The following is a 13,516-nucleotide window of genomic DNA, read 5'->3' on the forward strand; positions in this document are numbered from 1 at the left end:
AAAACTTACCTCCTTTATATTGTATAATCCATGAGGACCCTACCTTGAAGGAGTAGACTAGGAGGGATTGCTCAAAGAAAAAGTCCATTTCTTCGTAGAATCAGACTATGCACTTTGTCTCCATGAGCCCCAGTTTCCTCATCTGTAAGATAAAAATAAGTCCTACCTTGTCAGAATGATACAAAGACTTCTGGACCTTAGCAACTGAAGAAAGTTTAAGCTTTGCTTTCTACTGATCAAATTCTTCTCCCGTACACTTAATATTTTGGTGGCCTGAAAAATATTTTGTGAGCCTCACATTTCTTATATGTACAGTGAGAGGGTTGAGCTAGATTATCTCCAAAGTCCTTCCCATCTGTAACGCCAAATTACTGCACTTCCACAAATATCCTAGGAATAAGGCAGCCTTGCATTTACAGAATATCCCAGGCTCAGAGAGCTGCTTTAGAAAGCAGCCATGGCACAGAGGAAGGACCTAGAGTCAGAAGACCTGCAGTCCAGCCTCACTTCAGCCACATCCTTGCTGTGTGGACTTTGGCAAGGCATTTAACATCCCTAAACTTGAAGTTCTTTATCTATAAAAGGATGATAATAATAACCTACCACAGAGAAAGGTTGGTAGAATTTTATTAGATTGTGAATGTGCAAGTAAAACTTTTTACACTGTGAAACCCTGTATACATTTAAATATTTTGACTATCATCTAGTAAAGCCCATGCACTTATTTTTTTCCCCAAATAAGAGCTTTTTAAAAAATCCGGATTTTTAAAAAATGTCATTTTAATCAAAGTTATGTACGTTCATGGTTTAAAGCATCAACTACCTATACAGAACTTGTTATGTAACACATGGTTCTATGCCCCTTCTCCCTACTGTCACTGATGTCCTGTCCCCAGAGGCAGCCACTTACAACTCTAAGTTTTTGTTTTTTAAATATTTACCTCCATGTATCTAAATATTCTGTGCATAGTGTCATTTTTTGATTTTTCAGTTTTAGGCATTTATAATGACCTACCAATCATGGGAGATGAGGATTTTCATCCCTATCACTCTACCACCAGAAAATACATGCACCGTATTAATATTTCCGTTCTCTCAATACAAACATATTGTAATATAATTTTGGTTAGCTCTATCATCAGTCCTTAAGTTAAAGTGAGTACATAAATCCTATTCATAGCTGAGCCACATAGAGTACTATAATTTTCTTCTTTCCTCTCACAAGTATTTTTTCCCCCGAGATTTAACAGTTGTTTTGTTTTGTTTATGTGCTGCATTTTCTGTGGTCTTATTACTAACTCAGCCCCAAATTCTCTCTCACTGTGTCTCAACGTATTAAATATTTTTTACCAATTTTATCTTTTTCGAGACATCACCGAGAGAACCTTCTGATCAAAAGATCTGGTTTTGTGGGTCGATAAGTCCTACGGCCTGATACCATCCCGGGATTACTCTTTGTCATCATTCTGGGGGTTTTCTTTGACCTCTCTCTTATTGAATTCCCTATTACTTGGGCCCTACGTCTACATCCATATAGGCTTATTCGCTTGTTTTTAAAATGGAGCACCTTCTCCAGTAATTTCTCTGAAATACGTGTATCTTAAGAATGTACCTGTCTGGAAATATATTTAGTCTCTCCTTATACTATGTTAGTAGTTTGGCCAGGTTTGGAATTTAAGTTGAAAATAATTTTTCATAACTTTATAATTTTGATGACATTGCTCTAGTATTACATTAAAATGATTGGGGCTATTCTGATCCTTTGTATCTTCCTGATTTTTCTTTTGAGATACTTTTATAATCCTCTTTCCCTTTGTGTTCCAGAATTTCATGGTAATGTGCCTGGGTCTATTTTCATTTATTGTGCTAGTGCTGGGCAGTAGACTAGATGGTCCTTACGTTCTCCAGTCCTGAGGTTTAGTGAGCCTCTTCTCCTTGGCTGTTTTTAACTGAGTACTTTAATGTTCTGCTTTTACAGCTCTACAGACATATTTCTGTGACAGCTCTTGCTATATTGTTTTATAGTTAGTTGTGTATATCCCTAGCATAAGCATATGCTTCCATTACGGAAGCTCAACTGATTTTTGTTGTATGAATGAAAACAAAATTTACTTGTGATCTGGCAGCGTGGACATAGAAACATAGTATGTCATATGGATCTGAAAAATTAATGGCAGCTAGAATTGTACTAGATTTCTGAAAATATACCTCTACTTTAGAGATTTTACAATTTTCCATACATTTTTTAACTCTTTGTAGTGAATGATTTTGCTCTCAACCTGAACAAATTCTAGACTGCTATCCACAACCACTTGAAACTTAAAAGGAGAGAAACAAAAATAGTTTGAGGTTCTTGAGGTTTCTAAAGACCTTTAAACATCCATTGTTATTTATAGCCAGCATGTTTATAATCAAGGAAAAGGAAATGTTGTGGAGACAGGCCCTCCTTTAACATTTGTGGGGCCCAAAACAAGCATATAAATGGTGACCCACATACATATGTCTAAATATTTAAAATTTATAACTCAACCTTTAAAAATGTTGAATAAAATATGCTCTAGCCACATACCTTAACAAGTGTACTTTCATCAGGACCTGGAAAGCTAGACTGCATTTAAATTTTGGGTTTCCTTAGCAGCTCAGGAGGAGTCAGTCTTCAGCTTGTCTCTCATCTTCTTACCTTTAACCAGATCTGTCTCATCTTTGAGACATTCAGCTGGCACACATGTAGGTACATAGACACCACAGCCCCATGACCAAGCTCCGCTCATGTGCTCTGAATGCAGGTGCCCTTTGGCCAGTGGTTGGGAAAATGGTAAGCATATTTGTGGCCCAGTCAAAATTTGGGAGGACAGTCTTAGAACAGAACTCTGCAAGACCTGAAAGTGGTCTAGGGGGCATTTGTGCAAGGAATTCCAGGGTTCCATGGAGAAATGTCTAGAGGGCAGGCATGGGTTCCAGGTGGGCATATCCCCTTGACCCTGTGTCCTCCTCCACAGGAGGAGAGCAAGAACATGTCCCTCTAAGTGCAGAGTCCAGGGCAGAGTCTCCTCCTGACTGGGGCTGAAGGTTGGACTCCCAGAGAGTAAGAGGAATCTGACTGTGATCATTTGATCAATTGATGGCAAATCTGAGAAGGAACACAAATTGGTCTGTTCTATTCCTTTGACCTGTAACTATATCTGCCAACTCCACAATCAATTCCATTAACCAAGCAGGAAGGAACTGAGCAAGTTCAGTCCTTTTACTTCTACTTTACATTAAAAAAAATAACGGTGGAACATGAGATTTCTTGATAGCTTGTGCTGGTCCAGCCTAAATCATAAATCAGAATTTAAATGTCTCGTGGTTTGTGGTAAGTCCTAAGCTGACGTTATCCTCCAATTTTATGAAGCCTTGGAGGCTTACAAACCCAGATTCAGACTTGGTGGTTTGGGTATTAAAAACGTTCCTTTCCCTGGGTTTTATGTTACTACTTCAAATTCCACTAGACAAGGAATAAGGGATACAGTAGGAAAGCTCAGAGGACAAAGAATGCCCACCGAGGGCTCCAGGAAGGACCCTCAATGAGAATTTGGAAACTCAAAATATCTTTGTTCCTAATTAGACTGACTAAGGAACCTGGAAGAAGCTACATCTTGAATTTGAAAAACTTTATAAATAACTGATGTCTTCAAAACGAGTCTTTTCCACCCCACCCCATCCCCACCTCCCACCAGCTGCCTTTGTTATGCTCCAATATTTATAAAGCACCTGTAATTGCTTTCATTTCTTCTACTCTTTTTGACAGGCTACAGGAATGCAAAGGAGAGATAAACCAAAATAGCTAAGCCATGGGGTAATTTTCAAACAGGAATTAAAATTTAAAATTCTTTAAAATTTAGGAAGGAAATATATATTTTTAAAGGAAATATAATAACAACATTATGGATTTATAAAGTATCAAAAGAGAAAAATATATTGCAACACTATGAAAAAGGAGGAGGGTATACATTTAAAATTATATTGTAAAGGTCGTGAGGAAAGGAGTGCTGGGTGTGCCGCCGCCATTTCTTCCGCCTTCAGGTTCTGCACCTTTCACAGGGCTTCCAACAGCGCTATGTTGGGACAAAGCATCCGGAGGTTCACAACCTCTGTGGTCCGTAGGAGCCACTATGAGGAGGGTCCGGGGAAGCATTTACCATTTTCAGTGGAAAACAAGTGGCGGTTACTAGCTATGATGACTTTGTACTTTGGGTCTGGATTTGCTGCACCTTTCTATATAGTAAGACACCAGCTGCTTAAAAAATAATCCACGAGGGCCTCCCTGGTGGCGCAGTGGTTGAGAGTCCGCCTGCCGATGCAGGGGATACGGGTTCGTGCCCAGGTCTGGGAGGATCCCATATGCCGCGGAGCGGCTGGGCCCGTGAGCCATGGCCACTGGGCCTGCGCATCCGGAGCCTGTGCTCCGCAACGGGAGAGGCCACAACAGTGAGAGGCCCGCATACCGCAAAAAAAGAAAAAAAAAGAAAAAAAAAATAATAATCCATGAGACAGATACGAAGAGGAGCATTTTAAGATGTGTAGTCTCTTTGAAAAAAGGATCAGACTCTTGAACTCAGCATCCTAGATATGTTTGTAAATAAACTTATAGCATAGAAAAAATTATATTGTAAAATTCTTGTATTATAAGGGAAGCAGAATGTCATTAATTCAAAGTAGATTGTGACAAGTTAAGGATGCATAGTATAATCTTTAAAACAACAACTCTAAAAAAAATACAAAGGAGTATAGCTGAAAAGCCAGTAGAAGTGATAGAATGGAATACTAACTGATTGGGCTAACACTCGTTAGCCCAAAAGAAGACATGAGAGGAAGAGAAAAGAAACAAAGAACAGAAGGGACAAATAAAACAAATTAGAATAATTGTAGAATTAAACCTGGCCATATTCATAAATACATTAAATGAAACACTCCAATTAAAAGGAAAATATTTTCAGACTGCTTGAAGAAGTAAGGCCTAACTATATTGTTTACATAAGAGGCACTTTAAATGTAAAGACACAAAGAGGCTGAAAGGAAAGGTTGAGAAAAGCTACACCATGCAAATACTAAGAAAGTTGGTTTGGCTATATGAATATCAGATAAATCGACTTAAACACAAGGAGTATTACCAGAGATAGAGCAATTTTATAAAGAGAAAAAAACCACAATCCTGGCACAATTATTTGAATATACTAAAACCCATTAAATTGTATACTTTAAATGTGAGAGCTATATGGTAGATAAATTATATCTCAAGCTATTAAAAAGAAGTTTATTGAATTGATTTTCATTGATTAATATACTATATCACAGTCCCATTGGTCAGCCATTTTTTTCTGTTAGTCATGGAATGTGTTGAATTAAATTTGTCAAAAGCTCATATATAGGGCTTCCCTGGTGGCGCAGTGGTAGAGAGTCTGCCTGCCGATGCAGGGGACATGGGTTCGTGCCCCGGTCTGGGAAGATCCCACATGCCGTGGAACGGCTGGGCCCGTGAGCCATGGCCACTGAGCCTGCGCGTCCGGAGCCTGTGCTCCGCAACAGTAGAGGCTGCAACAGTGAGAGGCCCGCATACCGCAAAAAAAAAAAAAAAAAAACACCTCATATATATATATAGTCAAGTGTTTATTTCTAGAGGCATCAGTCTTTTAAGAGATGACCATGCTGATGTTATGTGTCTATTCATCTATTCATTTTTTATTCATCTCTTTATCTAAGTTATACTATGTATGGTATTTTAAATAGTTTTGTTCATATAATATCATTTTCATCTTTATAATATGTTTGAAAAGTAACAAAATATGCTCACCTTTATATTTTGTCATATTATTATCTTGATTAAATGAAAAGTTCTTACCATAGGAGAAAAAAGTGACATAACAATCCTAGCATGTACACAATAACAAAATTTCAAAATATAAGAAACAAAAATTGACAGAACTAAAAGAAAAAATACCAAATGTTACAATTACAGTTAAATATTTTAATATCCCTCTATTTAGTAATTGCTAGAACAAGTAGAAAAAAATCAGTGAGGGTATGGGAAATTTGAACAACATCATCAACCATGTTGACCTAATTGAAATTTATAGATCATTATATCCAATAACCACATAATACACATTCTTTTCAAGTGCAGATGGAATTTTCAATAGTCGAATGTATACAGGGCCATAAAATGTCCAGTACATTTTAAAGGATTAAAATCATGCAGAGTATGTTTCTAGAACATGACATAATTAAACTAGAAATCCATAACAATAAACCACCTAGAAAATTCATCAAAATTTTGAAATGGGGGCTTCCCTGGTGGTACAGTGGTTGAGAGTCCGCCTGCCAATGCAGGGGACACGGGTTCATGCCCCGGTCCGGGAAGATCCCACATGCCGCGGAGCAGCTGGGCCTGTGAGCCATGGCCTCTGAGCCTGCACGTCCAGAGCCTGTGCTCCGCAACGGGAGAGGCCACAACAGTGAGAGGCCCGTGTATCGCAAAAAAAAAAAAAAAAAAAAAAAAATTGAAATGAAAAATTTCATTTCATAAATTCTGAAAACCCATTTTTAAAAGAAAAAATTAAAAGAGAATTTGGAAAATATTTTGAACCAAATAATAATGAAAACATATCAAAATGTGTGACTGCAACTAAAATAATTCTTAAGGGAAATAAATAGCTTGAATACATACTCATATTAAAAATGAATGAGATAAAATCAATTACCTAAGCCTCTGCCATGAGTAATTGGATAAAAAAGAGCAAATTAAATTCAAAATGAGTAGAAAAAAGTAATTAAGATGAAAACAGATATAAGTATAATGGGAAAAAGTAATAGAGTAAATAAACAAAACCAAAGTTGCAGTTTTGAAAAAAATTGATAAAATTGATAAACTATTAGCTACACTGATGAGGAAAAAAAGAAAAATACCAGGAATTTAAAAAATGGGATAGCTTTACAGACCCTCAGATTTCAAAATAAAGGGATACTATATACAACTCTGTGTCAAAAATTGTGATGACTTAGATGAAATTTATAAATTCCTTAGAACCAGAATTTTACACAAAGATGCTTCAGGGACAGATAGTTTCATTGGTAAATTCTATAAACATTTGAGAACACTAATATCAATCCTATTCAAACTCTTTCCAAAAATAGAGATGGAGAGAACAATTTTCAATGTATTTATTGAGTCCAGGATTATCTTAATATCAAATCCAAACAAGATGCAAGAAAGAAAATTGCAGGCCAGTGTGCCCCATGACCATTGATGGACAAATCCTAAAAAAAATGTTAGCAAATCTAATCCATCAGTATATAAAAATGATAAGGCATGTGAAACAGTGGGAATTACCTCACAAATGTTACTTTGGTTCAGCTTTTAAAAAATCTATTGATGTACAATTTACCACATTAGCAGAATATAGGAGAAAATTATGTAATAATTTAAGTTGATACAAAAGAGCACCCATTCATGATAAATACTCTCAGAAAACTGGAGAGGGAAAGAAATTTTCTCAACCTGATCAAGGGCACCTATGAAATCTATGAAAAACCTATAGCTATCACATACTTGATACTGTATTGAAGGTTTTTTCCCCTCAGATTGGAAACATAGCCAGGATGTATGATCTCACTACTTCTGTTCAAAATTGTTCTGAAGGTCATAGCCAATGCACTAAGACATGAAATTGAAATAAATAGCATGCACATTAGAACAGAAGAGATAAAACTGTATTTGTCTATGAAGAAAATTAACTGTATTTGTATAGAAAATTCTAAAAAAGCTACAGAAATTGAATATAATTAATGAGTTTAGCGCATCCTCAGGATACAAATGAATATGCAAAAATTGTCTTTTTCATATGTGAGCAACAAACAAGTGGAAGATGAAATATTTTAAAAATCATTTTCAATAGCATGGAAGAAGACATAAAATACTTAAGAATAAATTTATGGCAGAGGGTGCAAGACCTCCTTGCTGAAAACAAAACAAAACAAAAAATTTGCAGAGAGAAACAAAAAGAAACCTAAATTAATGGGGAGATATACTACATTTGTAAACCGGAAGATTCCGTTTTGTTACAATTTCAGTTCTTTCAAAATTGATCATACAGATTTAGCACACTTCCAATGAAGTCTTAACAGTAAGACCTACTGTAAAGCTACACTAATCAAGACAGTGTGGTATTGGCAGGAGGACAGATAAATAGATCAATGGAAATGAATAGAGAGTCCAGAAATAGGTCCATACATGTACAGGCAATTGATTTCTGACAAAGTTGCCAGGTTAACTGAATGAGGAAAGGATAGCCTTTTCAACAAATTGTGTTGGATCAATTGGATACCCACATGAAAAAATTGAACTCTGATCTCTTCTTCACACAGTACACAAAAATTAATTCAAGATAGTTCATAGACCTGAACATAAAACTGAAACCTACAAAACTTTTATTAAAAAAAAATCTTTTGGCCTGGGGACAGGCAAAGTATTTTTGACATAACACAAAAAGCATTCACCAGGGATAAAAATAAATAAATAGGACTTTATCAGAATTCAAAATTGTTTTTCAAAAATGTGGTTGACTATTTTCCTCTCATCCTGATATGCCTACCCCTTTGCAGTGTGATTTTGCCATTCCTCACATCCAGAGACAGAGCCTTTTTCTCAGTCCCTTGAATAAAGCCTGGTCTTGTGACTTGCTCAGACCAAGAGAATGTGGCAGAAGTGATGTTTGCAGGTACCAGAGCCAACTTCCACACGTGTGAGTGAGGACATTTTGAACCTCCCAGCCCAGTCCACCCTCCAGCTGAATCAAGCCTTATGAATAATCCCGGGCTAAACCAAAGAGGAGATGCTCAGACAAACCATGCCACTGTGAGAAGGAATAAATCATCATTGTTTTACGCTATGAACTTTTGGGGGTGCTTTGTAATACAGCAAAGGCTAAATGAAAGAGAAATTGCTACCTGGAGGTGGGTGCTGTATAAAAAAACCTTAAACCTGCCAATAGTTTGGGGACCAGATGGCAGATGGAAGCAGGAAGGATGTAGAAAGGAACAGATAATGGAGACTGAACGATCACAGGAAAGTTCTGTCGGTGGCTGGAGAAAGACTCAGGTTAGGTAATGGTGGAAAGACTGGCAAATTTCATGCCTGTAGCAATTTAGAAGCTAGGAATGTATTTAATTAACTTGTGGGTGTGAACAAGGAGATTTCCAGACAATATTGAAAGTATCAATGCCAATGTTCAGCTATACATAAGATACATGGAGTGATAAATGAACTGAGGAGGGAACTGCTTGGCTTTCAAGGAGAAATTAGGACATGTAATGGAAAATTAGGCTCAATCATGGAAAAGAAAATTAACTTGGAAATAAAACTAACTTAGAAAATAAAACTATTTCTTATTCTCAGTCTTTCCCAGCAAGGAGTCTTGAAGTAGGAAATTGGGTAAAGATCAAACTATTGGTGTGGCTATAAGATAGTTTTTTAAGAGCTCAAGACAATTTAAAGTGGTGCCTAGAAGACCCTCTCACCTTGACAAAGGACATTGAAGAGCTGCGAGAGCCTTGTCCCCAAAGCAACCCAACAATGGCCCAAAATACAGAGGGGACTCTCAAAATTACAGATGTAGCTTTGGGAGCATTGAATGAATTCCAGTCACATTCATAGGAAAGCCATAATTTTTTAAAGAGTTGCATTAGAAAGAACACCACCAGCTTCACAGACATGTGGTTCTTCTGCTTCCTCCTATTCATCATTTTGTCCCCTCCAACATGACTTCTGCAGCTGTTGCTGTAGAGAAACTGCTGTCTTGGTGGGTGACAGTCAATGCCCTCCTAATCGCCCATTGAATGAACTTTTTTTTTTTTTTATTTCCTTGTTCTCCTTGAACTTTTGGGGAGTATTTTAACACTGTTGCTTGTTTCCCTTTTCTTGATGCTCTTCTCTCAGTCCAGCACTACACAACCTAGTTCTTTTGTTTCTCCAGTTAGTTCTTCTCTGACCCCTTTATGATTTTGCTTCCTCTTGCTCACTAAGTAAATCTAGTTCTTGGCCATCTTCTCTTCTTTCCGTATATTCATTTCCAGGCTAATATCATATGTAATCCCCTAACCTAAACTATCATTTCTGTATGGAAATTTAAATCTACATCTCCACACCTTACCCTCATTCTAGAACTCTAGTCCTGTCATTTCAACTGCTTTTAGATCAGTCAGTCTGCCCTTGAAGCCCAACTCATTTAAAGGCAACAAACTTTACCATTGTATCTCCAAGAGCCTAGCACAGTGCCAAGCATAGTGTCTGATACATGGTGAGTGTGAAATTTGGTGATTTATTGGATGTTATTGGTGGGTAGGTGGTAAGTACAAGGATGACCTGTAACATTATTTTGGCTACTGCAGAGATGATGGTTGTTAACTGAGATAGGGAATGGAGAAAGAAGAGGATGTACAAGAGGAGGAAGAAGAAAAAGAACACTACATACAGTTTTAAGCATGTTGAGTTTGAAATCCCAGCTGTATACAGATACCGGAGTAAACTTCCTAAAACACAGTTTGATCATGACATGACTTCCTTGTTCAAAAACCTTCAAGAGTTCGTCACTGTTGACCAAATCTGTATCAGTCTATCCTGGAATTTAAGATCCTCCACAATCTGGCCACTACTAGCTTTCCAAAATGATCTCACATCCTTCCCTTTTACCAAACATCTGCTATTCATCTCCTGGGCATGCGTCAGACAGTCCCACCTACTGAGCCATTCCTTCCATCTGGAGTGTACTCCTTCTCCAGCCTACCGGTGAAAATCCCATCCATGCTTTAAGACTCAGCTCAAATAGCACTTTATACAATTAGAATTGTTTTTCCGATTACCCAGACAGAAAGACCTATACCTCTGAGGACAGATCAATCTCATTATATGTACTGATCATATAACATTCCTTCTTAACTCGTGTTGTAGCTATTCACATACATGTTTTATTACACCTATGAGAGTTAAAGTGTTAAGAGGGTAGAGATTGTGTTTCACTTATATTTTCCAATCCTTCCATGTTCCAAACCCATCATAGGACATATAATAATGCTTAATAAATCATTATAAAATGAAACAGTAGAATAGAGATGCATGAATAACTGAAGGCAAGAATGAATGAATGGATGAAGTAGTTGAGAATAACTCTTCTCCAGTTGCTTTTACATAATACCCTTCAGTAAATCCTTAATAACTATACCGAATGTGCCAACACTGAATGAAGCATGTGTTGAAGGAAGAGGCCAAGAAATCAGCTTGTCCAAAGGACTTTCAAAGTTTGGGCTAATCAATCCATAGCTTGGAGTTTGTGGCTGTTGGTCCCACGTGGAACTTCTGTGCCAATTAGTAGAATAGACAATAAAAATAGCCAAGTAAAATGTTTATACTTCTCCAGGTTCACTACATAATAAATTATTAATGCTTCCTGATACTACATTTTCCCTGAATCTATTTAAATGTGAATACATTGATGGAAGCAGAAAATACACTTACATTTCCATTGCTCCAATGTAATTTATAAAACTAACATTTATTACATATTTCTGATTGCAAAACAAATACATGTTCATTCTAGAAAATTTGCACAAGAGAAGCACAGAGGTGAAGCACAAAGAGAAGCCCAAAGGTGAAATTAAAAGCAGCTATAAGCTTCCTTCCATAGTATAAATCTGTTAATATATTGGTATATATTCTTATGGGTTCTTTTTCCTAACTATGGGATAATACCATCTGTAATTTGGTTTCTTTCGCTTATATGCTTAGAGTATTTTCTATGTAATTAAGCATTCTTAACAGAACATAACTTTTGATGGTTGTACATCTTCTATCATATCCTCACATCATGAGTCAGTTTGTTATTGTTGGACATTTAGCTTGTTTTTAACATTTCGTAATTACACATGACTGTGATAAACAGCCCTGTAGCCAAAGCTTTAGCATCTCTCTCATTATATCAATAGTTTGGTAAATTCTAGCCATGGAATTACTGGGTCAAAGAGTGTGTACAGTCTTATGATTTTTAAACACATATTACCAGAAGGTTTTTTGTTTTGTTTTTTAAGAAATTTATACCTTCATCAACACTGTGGAAATTTCTATTTACCCCTACTCTTTTCACCAGTTCTATAGGTAAAAAGTTATACTTCATTGTTTAATTTACATTTATCTGAGAATTCTTCTATCTTATATAAGCCCCCACCGCCTTTTTTTTTTTGGCTCCGCCGCGTGGCTTGCAGAATCTCAGTTCCCCGACCAGGGATTGAGCCTGGGCAACAGCAGTGAAAGTGCTGAGTCCTAACCACTGGACCGCCAGGGAATTCCCTTATGTAAGGCCTTTTTTTTTTTTTTTTTTGCGGTACGCGGGCCTCTCACTGTTGTGGCCTCTCCCGTTGCGGAGCACAGGCTCTGGACGCACAGGCTCAGCGGCCATGGCTCATGGGCCCAGCCGCTCCACGGCATGTGGGATCTTCCTGGACCGGGGGCACGAACCCGTGTCCCCTGCGTTGGCAGGCGGACTCTCAACCACTGCGCCACCAGGGAAGCCCCTAGTAAGCTCTTTAAATTTCTTCTTTTTCCACTTGACAGTCTATATCCCTTGTATTTTTATTGTACTGATGTTTGTAAGAGCTATTTATGTATTAAAAATGTGAATCTTTTGTCATATATTACAATAACAACTTACCAGTTTTTGTATGCCTGTGAACTTTATTTATGTGGATTTTTTACCTATAGAATGTTTCCATTCATGTCAGAATGTCCTTATTTTCCTTTATGAATACTGCCTTTACATATATACAGGTTAATGTGCTTTTGCTTATTCTTTTATTTCATTTTTAATCTTTCAGTCAATTCATAGTTTACACTGAAGACGTTGTGAGATAGGATTATTTATTTTCCCTCCAATAATTAGGTAACCCTCCTACTACTATTATTGAATAATCACTTTCTTTGAACAATTTGAAACACTACGTTTATCATATATTGAATTCTTACACCATTTTCTGCTCTTGACTTTCTATTTTGTTTCATTTATCTGTTTATTCTGAGAGGACACTTTTCATTATTGTAGAATTATAATGTGTATGAACATTTACTAATGTAATTTCACCCTCCTTTTTAGAAGATTTATTGGCTCTTCTTATCTATTTACTTTTCCAGATAAACCTTTTTAAGGGATTTACTCAAGTCCCAAAAAAGTCCTTTTAGGATTTGATTGGTGTCTCAATAAGATTCTTAAATTAAATAATGGTGAACTGACAACTTGCAAAATCCTATCTACCCAATGAGAAACATGATTTTATTCCAACTGTTCTTTCGTCAGTTAAGTTTTCTTTATGCATCAAGCAATTTTCTTATTACATTTATGTATAGAAATCTCATTTTATTGTTGATATCATGGATGGAATTTTAATTCATTATATTTTCTAACAGAATATTGCTGACATATTGTCTATTTATTTT

The 13,516-nt window shown here is 36.7% G+C and overlaps 1 protein-coding gene across 1 annotated transcript; it reads left to right on the plus strand.

Moving 5' to 3' along the window:
• Window positions 1-4,051: 4,051 nt before the first annotated feature.
• Window positions 4,052-4,510, plus strand: LOC309800322 (cytochrome c oxidase subunit 7C, mitochondrial-like). The gene has a single exon (XM_082614387.1). The coding sequence runs from the start codon at window positions 4,100-4,102 to the stop codon at window positions 4,289-4,291; it is 192 nt and encodes a 63-aa protein (XP_082470513.1). The 5' UTR covers window positions 4,052-4,099; the 3' UTR covers window positions 4,292-4,510.
• The last annotated feature ends 9,006 nt before the right edge of the window (window positions 4,511-13,516 follow it).

The sequence above is a fragment of the Mesoplodon mirus genome (genome assembly GCF_964341445.2).
Source record: "Mesoplodon mirus genome assembly, chromosome: 1".
Classification (NCBI taxonomy): domain Eukaryota; kingdom Metazoa; phylum Chordata; class Mammalia; order Artiodactyla; family Ziphiidae; genus Mesoplodon; species Mesoplodon mirus.

Excerpts from the sequence above, each read along its gene's own strand:
- LOC309800322 (XM_082614387.1), top strand. The coding sequence starts at position 4,100 with ATGTTGGGACAAAGCATCCGGAGGTTCACAACCTCTGTGGTCCGTAGG.